Source organism: Chenopodium album, chromosome 9, assembly GCF_948465745.1.
Source record: "Chenopodium album chromosome 9, dcCheAlbu1.1, whole genome shotgun sequence".
Taxonomy (NCBI): Eukaryota; Viridiplantae; Streptophyta; class Magnoliopsida; order Caryophyllales; family Amaranthaceae; genus Chenopodium; species Chenopodium album.
In genome coordinates, this window is record NC_137842.1 from 3,790,576 (window position 1) to 3,813,150 (window position 22,575).

The 22,575-nt window shown below is 39.1% G+C and overlaps 1 protein-coding gene across 2 annotated transcripts; it reads right to left on the reverse strand.

The window, feature by feature from the left end:
* Positions 1-2,620: 2,620 nt before the first annotated feature.
* On the reverse strand, positions 2,621-10,813 carry LOC145559412 (fimbrin-4-like). 2 transcript variants are annotated; one of them, XM_081620837.1, is made up of 15 exons: positions 10,760-10,813; positions 10,071-10,217; positions 9,760-9,930; positions 9,302-9,540; positions 9,019-9,190; positions 8,893-8,931; positions 8,700-8,768; positions 8,497-8,613; positions 6,930-7,141; positions 5,997-6,158; positions 5,726-5,925; positions 4,422-4,579; positions 4,182-4,278; positions 3,964-4,055; positions 2,621-3,413 (listed from the first exon to the last, which is right to left on the reverse strand). In XM_081620837.1, the coding sequence occupies exons 2-15, from the start codon at positions 10,155-10,157 to the stop codon at positions 3,030-3,032; spliced, it is 2,199 nt and encodes a 732-aa protein (XP_081476963.1). In that variant the 5' UTR covers positions 10,158-10,217; positions 10,760-10,813; the 3' UTR covers positions 2,621-3,029. The 2 variants fall into 2 exon arrangements, with proteins under 2 accessions (XP_081476963.1, XP_081476964.1); XM_081620838.1 differs by having other exon boundaries at positions 10,071-10,771.
* Between the last annotated feature and the right edge of the window lie 11,762 nt (positions 10,814-22,575).

The following is a 22,575-nucleotide window of genomic DNA, read 5'->3' on the forward strand; positions in this document are numbered from 1 at the left end:
CAGTTGGTCTTAGGTTGTGATTCTTCAACAGAAGATCATTATTCTTTTCAGCAACCAATAATGTAGAAATAAGCTTTGAATATTTTACAAAACCTCTTTCACGGTATTGATGTTGCAATACAATGTTGTTAGCATGGAATGTAGAGAGTGTTTTCTCTATCATTTACACTTCAGTGACTGGTTGATCACAATATCTCAATATTGATACAATTTAATATAGTGATGAATTATAATCACTGACAGATTTAAAATCCTGAAATCTCAGGTTTGTCCACTCAAACTGTGCTGAAGGAAGTAGTACCCTTTTGTGGTGGTCATATCTTCCTTTCAGGCTATCCCATAGTTCTTTGGAATTTTCCACCATTAAATACTCAGTTTTTAAACTGTTATGTAAATGATGCCTTAAGAGAACTATAGCTTTTGCTTTTTCTTGATCAGTAGGAACTTTAACCTGAGTAGGGGCATGTTTTTCGTTTTCTGGGATGGTAATTTCTTTGATTGTATGTTCCAATCCCTGAGCCTTTAAATTCATTTGGGCATCAACTGTCCATTCAAGATAATTATGGCCGGACAAGTCTAATACGTCAAATTGTCTTTTCATCAAGTCTCCCATTTTAACTACAATCAAATCGATAATTATTATTAAGCCAATTAAGCAAGTGATAATTAGAGTAATTATAATAATAATAAGCCATTTAAAACATATTTTGCTTCTCCCCCTTGGGTTAGTATTATGATTTACATAAAATTAAGCTAAAATAAAGCATGATAATTACGTTAGTTAAACAACAACAACAATAATAACAACAATAAAGATAATATTAACAATAAATACTACTACTATTCCTACCTCACAGACAACAATAACGACAACAATAATAATAATAATAATAATAATAATAATAATAATAATAATAATAATAACAATAACTACTACTATTCCTGCTGCAACTCATTTTTTTTACTAGGGTAGGCTTTGCTATAGCTAGAGGAGTGGGGGCCCAGATTGTATCTCGGCTTCCCACTAATTTATTGTAGGTTGTATGACTTTTTGTTTTTGAGATGATAATAATAATAATAATAATTAAAAAAAATAATAAATAATAATAATAATAATAATAATAATAATAATAATAATAATAATAATAATAATAATAATAATAATAATAATAATAATAATAATAATAATAATAATAATAATAATAACATACATTAATGATAAGACAAAAGGAACATTTATTATAACAAAATGCACTTATAATCTACCTAGAAGACAAAAAAACTTGAAGTACTACGGAGATTACATGCATTAATTCCCTTTGTCGAAAAAAACCGAGCGCTACTTATGTAAAATGATGAAAATCATCATTGCCATTAATAAAACTACTAGGGCCATAATTAAAACTAAGTATAGCTTTAATTTCCTTAAATCTTCTTCAAAGGTAATGGGGTGTGGTGGTTGTCGGTTGTCGATGGGGAACATGGTGCGTGGCCGGAGTGAATGTAGGAAGAAGAAGAGGAAATAATTTGGGTAAAGTTTAAGGAGGGGATAAGGTTTGTATGGTGAAATAAGGGGGTTGTAATCCGCTTTTATAGGGGGGTGAATTATCCATTGTAGTTTTACACAACTGTAAAAATATCACACAATGTTCTAATAGACTGGTAAAATAATTGTAATCAAACTATTAATATTTATAAACGGAAATAAGTATCACACTGGGATGCAAGCCGTAGTGGTCCCAGAACCCTAATCTATTCATGAGGTCAAGGGTTCGAAACTGAAAAAAACATAAAAAGTGTGTAATCTAAAATTAAATAAATATAAAGATGTGAGTGTGTAATCTAAAATTAAATAAATATAAAGATGTGAGTTTCTGGTATAGAGGATCCCATATGGGCAACTATAGAGCATACTCCTCAAAATATATTTTGTGAAAGAAATTGAAATCTTTCTAAAATTGGATAATCGGTATAAGTATACCTGATTGAAGATGGTGCTGATAACATGTTATAATTTATATATATAGAGAGAGAGCAAAGGAAGTATTTTACTATCTGTAATATTATTGCACTACAGATGAAAATAAGAAAATGGGGTGAATTTGCAAATGCATTTCACTGTGTATCTATAGTAGAAGCATGCTACTTCTACTAGCTATACACAAGTCATACATAGATTACTAGGTTTGGAAAATATTGCCTATTCATTTAATGGTGTTGTCTAAAAGATCAATAATTGTATGACATTCACACAATGACACAAGTTACTTCATAACATTTATGATTTTTTTTTTTTTACACATTATAGAGTAATAAATTTAAGTTCTACTCACTTATTATAGACACGCAATTTAAGAAATTGTTGAAGAATGTGAGTGAGTGTAAGATAAAGTAAGAGGGAAAATGTAAAAAGGTGAGTTTGTGTAAGACAAAGGTGAATAAAGTAAGAAAGTGTGAAAATGTACAATTATTATGGCATTTGAAGGGTATAAGATGGTATCATGGTAAAAGGGGTATAAAAGAAAACAGTAAAGTGAGTAGAGCTTAAAAAAAGGGCCTAAAATGAAAAGTGAGTAGAACAAAAAAGATTGAATGGGAGTACATCGTCATCATACTTCTCCGACTGTTTAAGTTCTTAAAAATTTTACTACAAAAATCTAAGTGAAAGATAAAACGATATCACATGAAATGTTTTCCTAGTATAAACTTTATGCATATAATTAATACAATAATTGTAGCCACGATGTATATTTTTATCTAATCCACAAAGCTTCTTTCAAAAAAAATTAAAATAAATCTAATTCACAAAGCTTTCAAGTTTACATGAGCAAATACCCTTCTTTTCTATTGTTTACAAGCATTGTGAAAAACAAGTGTGTATTTTTCCTATATCCAAAACAAAATTTGATTTTCTTTTTTTCAGATACTTTTCCTTTTCTAAAATTTGTTTAATTTTATATTTTACGTTCAATTAAGCCCAGAAAAGACAAAAATCGAGGCAGACACAAAAAATATTTTCTGCACTAACTTCATTTCTCCTTTGGCTGGTCCACTACTGATTGGGATGCCTCAGCAGAGTCTATTGAACCTTCAGCAGCAGAAGGGGAAGCCTGAGTAGGATAGGTTGAATCTTCAACAGCAGCAGGGGAAGCTGGGTCGGTTGAATCTTCAACAGCAGTTGGGGAAGCCTCAGCAGGGCCAGTCAAATCATCAACAGCGGTAGGGGAGGCATCTTCAGGGTCGATTGAATCTTCAGCAGCGGTAGGGGAAACATCTTCCAGGTCAATTGAATCTTCAGCAGCTGTAGGGGATGCATCTTCAGTTTCTTCGAGAACAGCCAGCTGCCCTGGTTTTTTCTGAAGGCTCCAGTACATGATGCTTGCTGTTAAGGTGAGTATCATCTTCTGATTTACCTGTCAAAGAAATGCATTGCATAGTAAGATAACATCTGATTCTGAAGCTACAAATTTTTGTTATTTCTGGCTACCTAACGAAAGACCAAATTGAGAGAAATGAGGATTGAAGCACACAATTCCAGCATACGCACGAAAAGAGAAAAATTCTAAATAGGATGAATTAGTACTGAATATAAATTAAAAAATTAAAAAAATAAAAAACTTCCGAGTTTCTGACAGAATCAGCTTAAAACAAAGAAACTGAAATGGACTGGCTATATCGACCAGGGTACTCCATCCAAGCACAGTTTGTCAAAGACAACGATGTTCCTGAAACTAGGTAATCAGGATTTGGCCTAAATCAAAATTGACATGACCTGAAAAGTAATATGGCGGAGATTGGTTGAATCCCCTATCTAAAATAATAGACAATAAATATGATCATGACCCAAACCGAACTTGATCCGGATGGCCTGCTCGTCACCATTAAACAAAACTATAATCATAAGGTTAAATTGATGAGAAGTAACAAAAAGTTAGCGCCAAGTTAATGGACTCCAGCTCTCACCTCTACGATATCCTCAGGCAACAAAAATATAGAGCATCCAAGCTTTCTGGCAACACTGATTATGTAAGAAGCATTCAGCTTCTTATCCTCATCTGCAGTCACAGAAAATTTATTCAATAGCATTAAATTTTGTACCTCTTTCAAAAACACAAAACTATGCATAGAATCATATTTTAAAGAATAGCATTGAACATCAGTCCACATAGAGACAAAAGTACCATTTTCGCCTTTGGTTACAACTGTCCAATCAACCACTCTTGGCTCCACTGCACTAAGAAGTTCCAGGAAAAATATCCCACTAGATAGACTTTTATCCTGAATAAAAAATTCAGATTCGAGTGTAAAAGATCAATTCATCTCAGTTGTATGTCATTCAACTTCTAATTAGTTTGGTTACCAAAAAAAAAATGATATATGAAGTATAATCTTGTAACCAAAAACCACTGTAGCATACGTACTTTGAAGCTATCTATCTGAGAAGATTTCCCTGAACTCTTGACCTTTTTGTTTGCCCATTCAAGAATATGTGCATCTGTAATCTCTCTCCCTTGTGAGAAAGATCTCAAATTTTTCAGTAGTTGGAGCATTGTAAACCTCATCAACTGCCAGAGAAAAGCTGAAAAATATAACATTTGTATAGGTTAGTTGCTAGGTTTCAAAGATCCAAACTAATGCATTATGATGTAGTGTGTCATTTTGTGGTTATCAAGCTTAGAAATATGCAATAAAATCTCACACAACTACTTGGCTTCATTAAAAGCTAAGGAAACAGTATTTTTTGTTAGTCAATCAACAAGAAAAAGAGATATTATGGGTTATGAACAGCTTGACATCAGTTCTGTCATACACTCACACCATCTTTGCAATTATGAAATGGTTCCTTTATCCCAAATCAAAGTACTCAATTATAGACATCTATATCTTTCCCACAGAAAATTAAGGGTATAAAACCACAAGTCATACACGGAAAGATATAGAGAGAGAACCAGCAAGTACTCCAATTATACACATCTATATCTTTCTACAAATTTTCATGTTTTTCTCATGATGCAGCATACAAGAGAGAATCTTTTAAAGAATGGTAGAATAATTGCTTCGCACAAGTATACTGTCCAAACCAGAGAGAAACAGACTACAATTAAATCAATAGGTCAAGGTTTAAAGATAGCAGGATACGAAATAGCATCATATGCAGTGCACCAGTAAAATGAGCAAAAGCAGAGCTTTGCCCCCCCCCCCCCCCCCCCCCCCCCTCCAAAAAAAAAAAAAAAAAAAAAAAGGGAGAGTAGGCCTTTGGTTTTTTACAAGTTAAATTAGCTCAGAACAAACTTTTAAAGCAGCTATTAATTCACTCTCTTCACTTTGGTTAGATGAGTAAAAGAGGTTCCACTTCAATACCAAAATTTCTAGTATCAGTGCAGAGTTTCTAATCAGCAATATCTTTTCATTTACTGGAAAGCCATAAGAACTGGTGGGTAAGGCACTAAGGCCTCTACTAGAGACAGCATAAGGTACTATCAGTTTTAGAAAGTAAACAAAAAGTTAGAATGTACTCCATGTCTCCATCTCCAAAAACTCAAAACAAAGATAAGAAAAAAATCTATTGAATCCAAAAGCCTATACCAAAGCCCTCAAGACAGTATTCCATATGATCAACAAGATACATGCTGAAGCGTTAAAGTTGACAGTATGGCTGCAACCATCTCCAAGAACTCATATTCTAATCAAAAGGATATGGAGAAAATGGTAAATGCAAGCTAACCTATAATGAGCTTTTTATTTCCTTGTACAATATCATTTCCAGCAACGTTAACTAGGGAGAAGTTCAATCTTTTTCCAATATCAATAACTTGATTGCAATTTTCAACTTTCTTGAATGGCATCTTGATAGGAGGTTTATTAGCATGTCTCCAGTTGACTGATCCTGGGAAAACTTTATCCAATACTTCCAAAAGCACCCATCTGCAAAGGAGGATAAAATATCAGCCTAGTCATACTATTTTATATACGACAGCACAAGACAAGAAGCTTACCCTTGTCTAACGTCCTCAAACAAATTATTGACATATGATGAAACTCCAAGACTATTAATCCAGAGTCGAAAGCATCTCTCTTCCCTCGAAGTTTCCAAGTCATCATCTAAAACATTAGTGAGGGAGATCTTCTCTGTATCAACCTCAGCAGTCAGACCATTTCTGCAAAGCCAAGTCACAACCTCTTAACAAGCATTCAACAATTGCATTTGCAAAACTGAGTCATGGCACAGACTCACAGAGTAAAGAAAGAAGAGAGAGAGAGAGAGAGAGAAGAAATTGAAAAGATCCTTGCATCCAATTTTCCATTTTCTACACGTAAGACTGTGCAATGATGATGAATGTCAAAAAGCTCTAAGGTATCTATGATAAGGCTTTCTTTTCCAAATGCAAACGAAACCAACTCTCTCCTCTCCTCCTTTAAATCACCAAAACGAAAGTAATAACATTTTGCCAAATAATAATAAAAAAGAATATGCCATTAAACTAAACCTGGTGATATACCAGTTCAACTTCCATTTGGCACATCAACTATGAAAACCATGTCAAAGCCATGATTTACTTCATTGTGGTTTTTGAGTGAAAAAAAAAACATCGACTTCAGTGTTCAGTCTCTAAGAATATACTCCAATTTTGGGAAACCAGGTTACATTAAGAGACAACAAAGTAGCTTTATATGTAGTGATGGACATAGTATTTCCAAACAGTTTGGAAATATGAAAAACTGCTTACCAACAAATGAGATGAAATTTTAAAATAGTACCTATGACCTGATTTCAACTACTTAAAGCTTGGTGCAAAATATTATTATAGACATAAGTACAAAAGTTGGTTGGGGCTAAACTGAAATAAGCTAAGAGGAGAAAGTGGACACAAATAATTACACGTGCTAAACTAAACTATTCAAAGAAAGATAGTGGGCAAAACAATTACCTGTGTTGGAAAATTTGAGCAACAAATGTAAGATTTAAATTGGTTGATCCCTCTACAATATCCTTTGGACTGATATATCTATTACAATCCAATTTCCCTGCTTGTTCCACGATCAGTTTTGCTCTTTGAGTAGGATCTTTAGTTTCCAAAGTAGAGTTGGTTTTGTGTTCAGGTGCAAGTACATTTAGTAAATGAGCATAAGCTTCACCATCCTGGACAAGTAAAATTTGTTTGACCATTTAGTGTGTTAAACAATTATTATAATATTGCTGCTCATCTAGTCTGAGATAACTATAAGATGCAGCTTCATATATACCCATCAACTGTATATATGATACATCTTTATAATTTCATGTAGCATTGCTTCAGTTCCTTCCAACTGACATATAATTAAATTTGACATTCCAAGGAAAAATGCAAATATCAAAATTTTAGCTTAGGTCAGGGAATATTGCAATAAAGAAATATAACAGATTGATTGCACAAGATTTCAAAACTGGCTTTCCCCAGATGCAACAACTCGTTGATGTTTCATGATGCATAAGAATCTCTGCCAATCATTAATACACAGAAGAAAACCCCTTCCAATCTCAGTTTGCACCATGTTATTAACTCATTACCCAATGCCTGTAACAAGGCTTCTACCTCAGGCAGGGCACAAAGGAATTAAAATGTACTGTACATGACCTTCTACCTGCAACTGCAGCTAAGTAGCTTCCTTCCAATCTCAAAACAATTACTGAACATTCTATCACCTTTAGCAACAGGACACATAACCAGACAAGCAGCCCAGTAATTTTGATGAAATATTTTAGTTACATTTCTAGGCTGAGTCATATTACGAATAATTTCCACGCTTCCACATTATGCTCCAGAAAATTTTCCAATACTATAAATGATAATCCGAAATTCCGAACTGCACACTATGTCCTTAAGGAACATGATGAAGTGTATGTCCATCAGATCATCACATACTAAGCAATGAGAAGTTTGAATAAGCTGTTTCTCCTAGACTATACATGATAGTGCTTAACATAATTGCAGCACAAATTAACAACAAACGAAAAGTAGTACATTGGAAAAAGTATTTCAACAGTTAGCCCCAGATGCCACTCATCCCACTAGTCACCGGTCTATAATAAGGGTTACCAGATTTCACTACAGGAAAGGGTAAAGAATCTTAATGAATAAAAAAGGGTAATTTCTCCTCGAGAAATACAGAATGGGCAGCCTATACTTTTTAGTTCAAAGATCTAACTCCCATAAGGAACTAGATTTATCACCGGGTAGTTGAAAGTTAATGAAAAGCTTGTAAAATAGTTTCTTTCATGCACCTAGTTTGTAAATATTTCATGTTTCCAGAAATAACCTACTCTTCCCCGACCTTCCCCTTGATTTTACAGATTATCCTACTAACTTATTAACCACCATAAAGTCTAGGAAGCTAGATTGAACCATCCTCAGGTAAACAACATAAACTACTGACTAATTTACTATAAAGCAAAAATAACAGATATTTAAGTTCTGTCAAATAGAAAATCACTTTCAGGGTCATTAAAGAGCTCACCTTTAAATCAGTGGAGAAATTTGTCACCTCCTTTTTGTATCCTGATTTCTTCAGCTGGAAGTTCATCCATTTCAACAAGACCTTATCTGGTGGCAAATTCATGAGCTCCTCCACATCCTGCAAAACAGTTTACGCAATCATAAACCTGATGGCTAGATGCAAATATATAACCACTGTTTGAAGATGTCAAAGAAGCTTCAGACCTGATTATCCTCCACCAACTCCACAAGTTGAGGCGTCTTCTTCAAATTAAGGTCAGCTAGCAATTGAATCTGATTCCCAAAAAAATTTATGAGCATTGCATTAATCGAGCAATACTATAGTAAGCTAATCCTAGTTTGTGAGACATAATTCCAATGAGTATGAAGTAAGAGAGGCTAAAGACCTTAATAATACCTTAATAATTTGAGAAATCAATCCCATAACCAGATGACGCTACATGATGACAATTAAATGTATCAGCATCGGTAAATTTTATTCAAATGTACCAAGAAATGCAACAACAAATTGTTAAGAACTTACTCGTCCCTCCACCAAGTCCTGCGTGCCAATGTTAACAACAGTGCAGCCTATAGCCTTTGCGGAATTAAGACAAAGTGTGTGGTTCTCATTTCTCTCCCAAGGATTTTGCGTTTTTTTGGTGTTTATTGCTCTTTCATCTATCGTCCCAGGCACAGCAAGATTAATCAACTTACTGCAGAAAGACGTAACGTTTTAAAGCTTTCCAACAAATAATAACAAAGATTACAAACTAAAATCAGCTATAAACTGATGCAAAGAACATCCAGGAGCCATGAGTGTATACCAAAGAAGAACTCCATCTTTGACAAGTTCAAATAGCTGGTTTGTTTTTGGGTCTATAGGAAGATATTTCTTCAAGAAGGGATCCTCCGCCAGATGATTGTTAATGTGTGTAACATATGATTCCTTCTCTGACTCACTAATGACATGGAAATGGGTGGTGGTTGATTGTCTGAGTATGGAAGTAGCTCGTTTATAACCAGTACCTTTCCCACTAGCTCGGCCTTGAAAACCAAGATATTCCTGCTCAATGCCACAGAAACTTCAAATGATTTTAACTCCTTACATATAATGGCATTGCAATTGATTAACCAACTAAGAAAAAACACATAAACAACAGAATGTCATTCCATATAACGATTTGTAGTCATAGTAACTAACTAACTACCATAGAAAAAAATGACAAATATTTGTCTATGGAAAATTCTGCAATACAGCATGATTACATACAAGGGAACTTACCCTTAGGAAAGATTCGAAATCAATCTCGTGTGTCAAGTCGGGATATGAATCCTCCAATGCAGCTCTCACTTCATTCTCCGTATACATCCCATTAATACCCTTAAGTTTTGCAAAAACTGGTGGCAAATCCGACACCGTAACATGACCAGATTGCAACTTTAACGCAGAAAACTGAAACCAAACCCACAATATTAATGTCATCAATCAAGCAAACATATCATCTACATTAATTAATCAAATAACAACATCTTATACTACAACAACATCAACGATGATCAAATTAACAACAGTCAAGTCAAAGAATTCAAAACCTTAGACTTGAGGCTGCGAAGCTCCACTTGGGTAAATTGACTTTGTAACCGAGGATCAGAAACAAGTACACCCTCAAACCCAGACATCTTTGAAATGTGCCAACTTTTTACTCTTTTATTGTTCAATCGTCAATTATATCATCAAAACTGTAATTAACCCACCATTCTTCATCATCATCACAATTACAATAAATGCATAAAATCAAATGCAAGAAATCAAAATCAAAGAATTATACGGAGTATAATCAATAAAAACCCATTTGTGAAGTAAATTTTATAAACTGACAAATTACATTATATCTCATTATAAACCATATTCAATCATCATCAAAACTGCAAATAGCCCACCATCATCAAAAACACAATAAATGTAACCACAATTAAATGCAAACACTTTAGAAAATCAAATTCAAAGAATAAAAAAAATTAAAAATAATAATCACCCATTAAAAAAAAAAAAAAAAAAAAAAGGCAAATTACCCATTTCAAAATTTCAATACCCATATAAACAAATTGATGATTCATCTTACGAAAAAAAACAAAAACAACCCAATGAAGAAAATTGAAGAAGTTTAGAGAGAGAAAATAAAAAAACAAACCTTGTCATTCAGAATGCAATGCTAGAAATGGAGGAGAGAGAAAGAAAAGAAGAGATAAAAACGTAAGAATAAGGACTATAAAAAGCTCACCATTTTTGTTCCTTGGAGATTAAGGACTCTGTTGATTTCGCATGACAAGGAATTTAATTAATTTATTTAATTATATATTAACTAGACCAATTCAAGATGAGGTTCCATGGTGTATGCTGTTCGCAGATGATATCGTTTTGGTGGATGAGACTAAGGATGGGGTTAATGTCAAGTTGGAGCAATGGAGGCAAAGGTTGGAATCTAGAGGGTTTAAGCTAAGTCGGAGTAAGACTGAATATTTGGTATGTCGTTTTGGCACTCAGAGGGGGACAAGCAATGAAGTAGTGAGTTTGGATGGAAAGGATTTGACCATGAGTGAATGTTTTAAGTACCTAGGGTCGATCATCCAGAAGAATGGTGACATTGATCAAGACGTGACCCACAGGATTAAGTCAGGGTGGCTTAAATGGAGAGCGGCCACGGGAGTGCTATGCGACCGCAGCATTCCCTTAAAGTTGAAGGGAAAATTCTACAGGACTGCCATAAGACCAGTGTTGCTCTATGGTACAGAATGTTGGGCTTCTAAGAAAGAGCATATTAAAAAGATGGAGGTTACGGAAATGCGCATGTTAAGGTGGATGTGTGGAAACACTTTAAGAGATAGAATCAGAAATGAGGTTATTCGCAAGAAAGTAGGTGTGGCGGGCATTGTAGATAAATTAAGGGAAAATCGTCTGCGTTGGTTTGGACATGTAAGACGGAGACCCGAGGGTGCACCGGTGCGAAGAGTGGAAGAGTGGGACCATGGAGGGATTAAACGAGGAAGAGGGAGACCAAAGATGACTTGGTTGGAAGGAGTGAGGAAGGATATGAAGTGCATGGATTTACGTGAGGATGAAGTTTTGGATCGTAAGGGATGGAGGAGAAAGATTTATGTTGATGACTACACGGAATAATCAAATTTGGTTCATGTTAGCCGACCCCACTTTTGGGATTAAGGCTTTGATTGATTGATTGATTGATATTTAATTATATATTATATAAAAATTATAGTTTGATGCTTCCAAGTTATTTTGGGAAGAAAATTTGAATAAATGTTTGACAAATTAAAACAAAAAAATGTTGGTTTTTTTTGTTTTTGGGAACGTCTTTCCTACATGTGTGGACGGTGGGGGCGTGGGGTGATGTGGTGTGGTGTGGTGGGCCGTGCATTTTTATTTTTTTTTAATTCGGTTGGACGTGTTTAGATGTTCTATGTTGTTTCCAAACCATTTTCTTCTTTCATTTCTAATGTTTTTGTCTATTTTTTTTTTTTTTTTTTTTGAACGGATGTTTTTGTCTATATAATTGTGTTGTTAAAGGTTTATCAATATGAAGTCTTTTAATCACTCAAAGGAGAAGTAAAGAAGAAGTAAAAATGGGATGAGTAAATTGTAGTATTGCATCGGCAACATGGCTTATATAGCCAAGAGCTTTACATATAATGTCATACAAGTTCACAAGTCTTTGGACTTGTGTGAACATTGTGAAATCAAATCAAATAATAGGCATTCACATTTATCTTCTAACACTCCCCCTTGAATGCCCATACTTATTATACAGAAAAAGTATATGTTGTCTCATTAAAAACCTTGCTAGGTAAAACTCTAAGGGATAAAAACCATAGCTAGGGAAAAAGAGTACAACGATAGTGTATTATATGTTTTGGTATACTGCCTCGTTAAAAACCTTGTCAGGAAAAACCCAGTGGGATAAAAACCTGATCGAAGAGAAAAAGAGTGCAGTACATATAATACTCCCCCTGATTTCAGCATAGTTCACGAAGATGTCGCATTCCGATTTTGTGAACTAATTGCTCAAATTTCTTCGAAGGAAGTGATTTGGTGAACAGGTCGGCAAGATTGTTACAAGACTGAATTTGCTGGATATTTATTTCCTCGTCCTTTTGCAGATCATGTGTGAAGAACAGTTTTGGGGCAATATGTTTCGTTTTATCTCCCTTAATATATCCTTCAGTTACTTGAGCGATACATGTTGTATTGTCTTCAAAGATGATGGTTGGATTTCCTGTTATTGCGTTCATTCCACACTCCTTTTGGATATTACCGAACATCGACCTCAGCCATACACATTCTCGTCCTGCTTCATAAAGAGCTATTAAATCTGCATGATTTGATGATGTCGCGGTCAATGTCTGCTTTGTTGATTTCCATGATATTGCAGTGCCGCCATAAGTGAACACATATCCATTTTGTGACTTGGCGTTTTGAGGATCTGATAAGTATCCAGCGTCTGCATACCCAATGAGAGCAGTATCTTGTTTTGGTTGGTAATATAAACCAAGGTCTTGTGTCCCTCGTAGGTAGCGGAGTAAGTGTCGAACTCCCTTCCAATGCCTATATGTTGGTGCATTGCTGTGCCTGGCTAACAAGTTCACAGAGAAAGCTATGTCGGGTCTAGTATTGTTAGCTAAGTACATTAAGGCTCCAATTGCACTTAAGTATGGTACTTTTGGACCCAGAATCTCTTCATTTTCTTCTCGGGGTCTGAATGGATCATTTTTCATATTCAAAGAACGAACAATCATTGGGAAGTTGGTTGGAGTTGCTTTGTCCATGAAGAATCTTTTCAAAACTCTTTCTGTATAGTTTGATTGATGGACAAAAATACCATGACTCAAGTGCTCAATTTGCAGTCCAAGGCAAAATTTAGTTTTCCCAAGGTCTTTCATCTCAAATTCTTTCATCAAGTATTTTGCAGTTTTCTCGAGTTCATTTGGGGTTCCGATGATATTTAAATCATCAACATAAACTGCAATGATAGTGAATCCTGATTGTGATCGCTTTATGAAAACACAGGGACTAACTTGGTTGTTTTAGAATCCTTCTCTCATAAGGTATTCACTCAGACGGTTATACCACATCCTTCCAGATTGTTTTAATCCATAAAGTGACCTTTTTAGTTTTATGGAAAGCAATTGTTTAGGCTTGTGGTTTTCTGGTAGTTTTAGTCCTTCGGGGACTTTCATGTAAATGTCCGTATCGAGTGACCCATACAAATACGCAGTCACTACATCCATTAATCGCATTTGCAGTCCTTTTGTGACTGTCAAACTTACCAGAAATCTTAATGTGGTTGCATCAACCACTGGAGAATATGTTTCTTCATAATCAATCCCTGGAATTTGAGAAAATCCTTGGGCTACAAGTCTTGCCTTGTATCTAACTATTTCATTTTTCTCATTACGTTTTCTCACAAATACCCATTTGTATCCAACGGGTTTTACACTTGCTGGTGTAAGGATTATATTTCCAAAAACTTCTCGTTTTTCAAGTGACTTTAACTCAGCCAGCATTGCCTCCTTCCACTTTGGCCAATCACTCCTACGTCGACATTCTTCTACTGTTCTTGGTTCAACATCATTTTCATCAGACACAATGTCGATTGCGATGGAATTTGCAAATGTTTCATCCACGATAACATCTTTCCTATTCCATTGAGTCTTGGTAGAGACGTAATTCATTGAAATCTCATTGTTATCGATGTTTTGAACATCTTGTTCATTTCTTGTAGGGTTGTCTTCTTGTTCGTCCCCTTTTGAATTATCATCATTTTCTTTACTTTCATCCACATTTGGTCTTTCTTGACCTTCTGGCGGGGGAACATCATTAGTCTCATTTTCTATTCCATCCAATCTTTTCAATTTTCTTGGCTAAGAATCTTTTGAACCAAGTGGTCTACCACGCTTTCTGCGTGCTTGAGATTCACTTTCTATGGCCTTATTACCAGTTGGAATTTCGATACGTGCAGGGGCATTTTCTGCTGGTATATGTGATTTTGTCACCTTCTTTGTGTCTACAAATGCATCATGCAATTGATTTGCAACACTTTGTAAATGAACAATTTTCTTGACTTCTTGTTCACACATATTTGTTCGTGGGTCTAACATCAACAGTTGTGTTACATTCCAAATAAGTTCTATTTTTTTCTCACGTGGGTCCACTTTCTCTCCCCCTAAGGCTGGGAATACTGTTTCATTAAAGTGACAGTCCGCAAATCTAGCCGTAAATAAGTCACCAGTCAATGGTTCAAGATATTTAATTATAGAAGGGGATTCAAATCCGACATAAATTCCCAGTCTTCTTTGTGGACCCATTTTTGTTCGTTGGGGTGGAGCAATGGGAACATATACAGCACAACCAAAGATTTTTAGATGTGAGATACTTGGTTCTCGACCACAAACAAGTTGTAGTGGTGAGAATTTATGATAAGCTGTAGGTCTCAATCTAATTAGTGCTGCTGCATGTATTATAGCATGTCCCCAAGCAGATGATGGCAATTTTGACCTCATTAATAATGGCCTTGCAATCAATTGTAATCTCTTAATTAGTGATTCAGCTAGACCATTTTGTGTATGAACATGAGCTACTGGGTGTTCAACATCAATTCCAATTGACATACAATAATCATTAAATGTTTGGGATGTAAATTCTCCAGCATTGTCAAGTCTTATTTTCTTTATTGTATGATCTGGGAATTGTGCTCTTAATTTGATGATTTGGGCAAGTAATTTTGCAAAGGCAACATTTCTACTTGAAAGTAGACTAACATGTGACCATCGTGTAGAAGCATCAATTAAAACCATGAAATATCGAAATGGTCCACATGTTGGATTAATTGGCCCACATATATCTCCCTGAATTCTTTCCAAGAATTTTGGAGATTCAGTAGCAATTTTGTTCATAGATGGCCTTATTATTAATTTGCCAAGTGAACATGCAGAGCATGTTAATTCATCTGATCGGGGAATTTTGACATTTCTTATTGAATGTCCAACTGAATGTGCTATTATTCTTTGCATCATCCCATTTGCTGGATGTCCCAAACGATCATGCCATAAAATAATCAAATGTTTGTTACCTAACTTCTGGTTAGATACTGTTTAGGGTATTTATACCCTAGACACGTGGACCAATGAGAGGACGCCACGTGTCGAGGTCAGGATGGCCCACGTGGCTCAACATCCTCTTGACACTTGGCGCCCTCAGATATGCCTCTGAAATGGCGGCCTTCAAGGGCCCAAATCCCTAGGAGCGCCGTAAAACGGCGCAGCCCACTAAAATCTAGGTCAAGTGACCTTGATAGGGGCACATTCTCCAACGACCCTATAAATAGGGAGATATTCCCCCATTTTGGGGAGACATTCAATCATTTATTACACCTGCATTCTCTTACATCAGAGAAAGACCTGAGCTTGGAATCCGAGCAGATACCCACCTAAATTTCCGTTTTCTTTATTCCGTTTCAAGTTACTAACTTGACCGTCGGAGGCGGAGCTCCAACCACCCGGAGTCTCCGTTATTTTGCAGGTACAGCTCAGTCGGATCAGACTTCGTGACGTAACTCTCCCAAGGGACAAAAACACCCAAAACATTTGGCGCCGTCTGTGGGGAGAGTACCTCGAAGATGGTTCAAGAGTCTGTGCCACCCCCAACCGTCTGGGCGAAGACCCAGAAGTCTTTACAGACCATGAGGATGAAGATCCTCAGGTCGAAACCTTTACAGCCGAAGACGACTCACTCAGAATCAAGCGCATCCGGCCCAGAGACACTCTGGAGCGGGGTGCCTCCCAGGCGGGTCCAAGCCGACCCTCTGGGCAGCCGGAAGGGGAAACCCAAACGGCCGCTGGATCAACCCCTGTCACCCGAGACGAACTCATGAGAGTCATGACAAGTTTCAAGGGTGAAATTAAAGAGCTGATCACCAAAAGCCGGGCTGGCCCAAGTAAAGGTCAGTCGGCGAAGAAGACTCCTACAGAGAAGGGGAAGTCAGTCAGAGACCGGCAGCCCACTCCTCATCCAAAGGAGAAGGCAGTCGGGACCATTGATTGGTAAAAAATTCTCCTTCCTAAGAGGAACAACAACAACACCCGCCGGACTCAACAGCCGGTGGGAAGCAAAAAAGCAACTCTTGATGCCCGGGAGATCATCAACCGGAAGAGAAACCAATCGCTGTCTGAGTCGGCTTCAACGTCGAACTTTCCAGACAGCTTCAACAACATTTCTGCAGGGAGTGCACCCTCCATGCATGAGAGCCAGACAGGCGGTAATACCTTTCATTCTGGCCCCCACATGATTGGAGCTGTACCGTATGTGCCTACTCAGGTTTACGGCCAGTATCCTCCTCACTTCATGCAGCCGGCTCTCTTTGGAGGTCAGGTGGCATATCCAAATGTCCAGCCATTGGACTGGCAACTTCGTCTGCTGCGCCTGGGTGAACAGCCTTCTGCGTTCACCCGGGAGATAACCAAGGCAGCCCAGCCGCCCAAGGTTAAGAATGTATTGGTTGGTACCTATGATGGTACCACCAATCCGGAAGACCACCTCATGGCTTACACCAACCTCATGTATCTGCAGGGGTTGGATGATGCCACTTGGTGTCGGTGTTTCCCGGCTACATTGAAGGGCATTGCCCAACAATGGTTTGGTAATCTGCCAGCCTGGTCCATCGATAGCTTTAGGAAGCTAGCCTTCCTGTTTGCTTCCAACTTCTCAATGAACATCCCTGCTAAGAAAACAAGCCTTGATTTGAGCACTATTAAGCAGGGAGAGAGAGAAGGGTTGCGCTCATATGTCAGGCGGTTCAATCTGATCAGAATTCAGATTCAGGGACTGTCTGATGAGGTAGCTTTTACAGACTTTTTCAAAGGTCTGAGAGACGGGTCGACCTTTAAGTTCGACCTAGTCAGAAAAGGGGCTTTCACCTTACAGGCGGCCCTGAGGGAGGCGGAGAGCTACATTCAAGCTACCGACCTCTGCTCGCCTGGCAGCTAGTCGGATTCTAAGAAGTCCGATAAGCAGAAAGACAACCGGCCTGCTCAGCCGGCTAAAAAGAAAGAAGAGAGCAAAAAGAGAAAAGAAATCTGGCGGTTAGTGATTCTGACCAGCCGTCCCAGAAGAAGAAGAAAGAGTTTAAACCGTACGTCCCCAAGTACGAGTTTAACAAGGACTGCAATTCCATCCTCATGGAAATTAAGGACCGGCTGTCCCTAGAGAAGCCGAATCCAATGAAAAGTTCCATTCAATCAAGGAACAAAAATAAATTTTGCCAATACCATGAGGAAGTTGGCCATGACACAAACGACTGTTTCAGTCTTCAAAGGGCGTTGGACCGTCTGGCTGACAAAGGAATGCTGAAGTCCTATATTTCTAAGTCCCCAGCCGGGGCAAAGAAGAAGAATAAGGGCCAGTCCTCTAAGACTACCCCCAGCCTGCTAGTAGCTCGGATACCGACAAGGAGCCGGTCTACACAATAGCAGGCGGGTTCTCTTGTGGTGGCCCTACCATCCGGGGCACCAAGAGCCATCTTCGAAAGATGGACAAGGATGATGATGAGCAGGCGTCTGCAAGCACCTCCTTCCCAGACGTCTTGATCACTAAGAAGGACAGGGGCAGCGTCCGCCGTCCGCATGATGACCCGGTTGTCATTGAATGTAAGGTTGCCAACCAACTGGTAGGAAGAATCCTTATTGACACCGACATCTCATCAGACATCATCAGCCTCCGGTGCTTGCAAAAGCTGAAATACAATGTCAGCAGCATGCATCCGGTCACCCACCCCTTGGTTGGTTTTGGGGGTGGGATGGTCTACCCAGCCGGAAGAATTAACTTACCCATCCGGCTGGGAGAGAAGGGCCAAGGACGACATATTGTCGTCAGATTCTTGGTCGTTGAGGAGTTGACCGCCTACAACATTATCCTTGGCCGGCCAACCCTCAACGTAGCCAAGGCAGTAATCATCCCATCTCTCATGCTCATCAAGTATGAGAGGGATGACGGCGCTGTTGGTTCCTTGAATGGGGATCAGAAGACGGCCCGGGAGTGCTATCTCTCAACCGTCAAAGATATCGTGGCCCCAGGCGTCCAGGAGCCAATAGACCTTGACAATGTCAAGGAGGCCGATCCATCACCAGCCCCACCAGCAGCCGGAAAGAAAAGAAAGGCACCTATGCTGGTGGAGGTGAAGAAGGAGAAAAAATAGCAATCACTGACCGGTGAGCGGTCAGATGAGCTCCGTCCCCAACCGGCTGGTGAACATATTGACATACCTCTGGACGACAGCCGTCCGGAGCGTACCGTGAAGGTTGGGACGGTTGCCTTTGCTAAGTTAGGTGCAGACTTGCACCTTCTGCTGAAAGAATTCAAAGACATTTTTGCCTTTGAAGTGGAAGAGATGCCAGGCGTCAGCCCGGATCTTGCTGTCCACAAACTCGCTGTGGACCCTAAAAAGAAGCCCATCCGGCAAAAGAAAAGAAATCACGGCGAGGAAAGAAGTCAGGTCGATTCAACAGCCGGGCATGCCTTGATGAGCTTTATGGATGCCTATTCCGGCTTCCATCAGATACCCCTGTGGAAGAAAGATCGAGAAAAGACGACCTTCGTCACTGATCAGGGCTATTCTGTTACACGGTGATGCCGTTTGGTTTGAAAAATTGCGCCTGCTACGTTCCAACGGATGATTAATACTGTCTTTATTAATCAAATTGGGAGGAATGTAGAGGCATACATTGATGACATGATAGTCAAATCCAAACAGCAGGCAGATCACCTTGCTGATCTCCGAGAAACCTTCACCACACTCAGGCGGCATAAGGTCATGTTGAATCCTAAGAAATGCGTCTTTGGTGTTGAGTCTGGGAAGTTTCTCGGATTCCTGATTGATCAAAGGGGGATAGAGGCTAACCCTGAGAAGATACAGGCGGTGATTGACATGAAGTCACCCCGCACTGTCAAGGAAGCATAGAGACTAACCGGTTGCTTGGCTGCCCTGGGGAGATTCCTCAGCCGGTCAAGTGATAAATGCCTTTACTTCTTCCAAGCAATCAGGAAGAAGACCAGATTTGAATAGAGGGATGAGGCTGAGGCGGCCTTGCAACGGCTGAAAGAATACCTCCACTCTTTGCCAAGACTTGTTAGTCCACTGCCTAGGGAGGTGTTATACATGTACTTAGCCGTCTCAGATCATGCCCTCAGTGCCGTTCTCCTTGCTGAGAGAGACGGTGTTCAGCTTTCGGTCTATTTCATTAGCCATGTCTTAAAAAATGCTGAGCTCCGGTACCCCATGGTAGAAAAATTTGGCCTTGCCCTGTATATGGCTTTCAAGAAATTGGAACCGTATTTCCTGGCTCATCCGGTGGTAATCTACACCGACCAGCCCCTCAAGCGGCCTATGTCTACTTTGGAGTCATCCGACAGAATGTTGAAATGGGCTATTGAAATGCAAAGTCTAGAAATCACTTTTGAACCTAGAAAAGCAGTGAAAGGTCAGGCATTTGCCGACTTCATTGTTGAAATGACACGACCGGTGCAACCGGATAATGTTGACCAGGTTTGGAAAGTGTATGTAGACGAAAGCTCAACGAAGAACGGCTGCGGTGCAGGAATTATATATAAGTCCCCTGAGGGGGACAAATTTGAATATGCACTGCGGTTTAAGTTTCAAGCCTCAAATAACGAGGCGGAATATGAAGCCCTGCTAGCCGGAATCCGCATGTGTAAGGCAGCAGGGGCAACTAAAATTGATGCATATTCTGATTCACAGTTGGTCGTCAGCTAGTATGAGGGAGCATATGAGGCTACTCATCCGGCTATGATCAAATATCTTCAAGCAGTCAAAGAAGAGACTGGGACACTTGAGGAATTCCGCCTGAATCAAGTGCCCAGGTCAGATAACAACCAGGCGGATGCGTTGTCTAAATTGGCTTCTTCCGCCGGCTGTGATACTCCTCGGTCGGTCTTTTGGGAAGTTCTTGAAAAAAGAAGCATACATGAAAAGCCCATTGGAACCTTAGACCGAAGCTCTACCTGGATGGATGGCATCCGGGCATATTTAGCAGACGGCAAGCTTCCTGATTCATCACAGGAGGCAGCCGTCCTGAAAAAGCGAGCAGCAAACTTCGAGTTGAGAAATGGAGAACTCTTCAAGGCAGGTTTCCTCAAACCTTTATTGAAGTGTGTTACCCTAGAAAAGGGGAAAGAAATTCTCGAAGAATTGCATGCCGGATACCCCAAGCAAACGGCCAAGTTGAAGCCTTCAACAAACTCATCTCAGACGGCATAAAAAAGAAAATTGAAAGAGCCGGTGATTTATGGGCAAAGGAATTAATTCATGTCCTGTGGGCCATCCGGACTACTGCTAAAGGGGCAACCGGAGAAACCCCATTTCTTATGGTATACGGTGCTGAAGCCGTCTTGCCCATTGAGCATTATGAGCCGACTCTCAGAGTTATGCTCTATGATGAAGAGGCAAATTGGGAGGCCATGCGGCTGGCATTGGACTCCCTCCCGGAACGCAGGGGCAACGCTGCCCTGCGCCATGAGATATACCGTCTGAGAATGACCAGGGCTTATAACAAGAAAGTGCACAAGCGTCCCCTGAAAGTGGATGACTTCGTGTTACGAAAAATGGAGGCAACCGGTAGGGCCAATGAGGCTGGGAAGCTAACCCCTAATTGGGAAGGCCCCTACCGGATTTATGAAGAAGTCAGGAACGGCACCTACCGTCTAGAAACTCCGGACGGTCGCCGCCTGCCTAGAACTTGGAATGTAGACAATCTAAAAAAGTACTACTTCTGAGAATGTATAATTTTTGTAAACAGTAAGTCAATTAATGAAAATTCAGGCTTTGTTTGCAAAATTATTTTTTCCATTTTTATTGTTCGTCCGCCGGGGTAATACCCAGACGGACCCTGTGTTTAACTTACTAAGTTTGATACTTAGTTTAGTTGAATATTATAACTGCAGTCCGCCTGGGTAAGACCCAGACGGACTCTTTATTTATTTAATTACGTTTGATAGTGTAATTTAATAATTGCTGGACCGCCTGGGTAATACTCAGACGGACTATTCGTTCAACAAACTAAGTTCGATATTTAGTGTAAATCCAATGTTGTAATTATGCTCGGCCAATGATCCGATTAAAAAACTAAGCACAAAAACGCTTAGTAGCTATACAACCGGTCTCAAACAAGACCAAAGGCCAATATGGCCGGATGGTTGCTTATTTTATAAAACCGCCTGTCCCAACATGGACAAAGGCGTCCGGCGACACCCCTCCGGGTGTAATCGTCGCAGAGAACAGACTATTTGTCGGTTCTACGTACCCATGCAGACGACCAAAATTGAACGACCAAATTGGTCAACTCATAGTCGTCTGACCAGAATAATCTATGAAGAACGATTAACTGAGTATCGGATGCTCTGAGGCATCAGTCGGTCATCGGTTGAAATTCTTACTTGGGTTATTTATTCCAAAGTTGCACTCATTTCCCCTATTGGGGCAAAAGATTGTGTAATGGCTACGCGTTAACCCCAGACGGAATATAACCGCCTAGGTAAGAAGCTCAAAGAACCCACTTTTATGGTCGGCTGTGCACTTGGTTTGGGGCAATCACCATTGTGATTGATTGGCCTAAAAACACTCCATACTTCTCCTAGTATCAAGTGTTTTCAAGCCAGTCAATCAGCTTGAAATAAAACCAACCACACAGCCGCCCAGGGGCAAGAGCACCCGGATTGCAAATTGCCGTATGCTTTTTTAAGTTAGGAAAAATATTAAAGAATTGCAAATAGATGCAAAATTCAAATTGAAAAACTCAAACACAAACATATATAAACACCGACTGAGTCGGAATACTTCATTAAATATTAAGAATGGCACAAAGGCCAGAATAAATGTTAGCCGGAATCACATCCGGTGAAGAAACCAAAAATCAATTGTTGACCCAACCCCATGGTTGGTAAAGATACAAGATTACACGGCATACAAGCCGGTAGAGAAAATGGTTGGCATACTGCCGCAGAAGTTGGGGAGGCCCG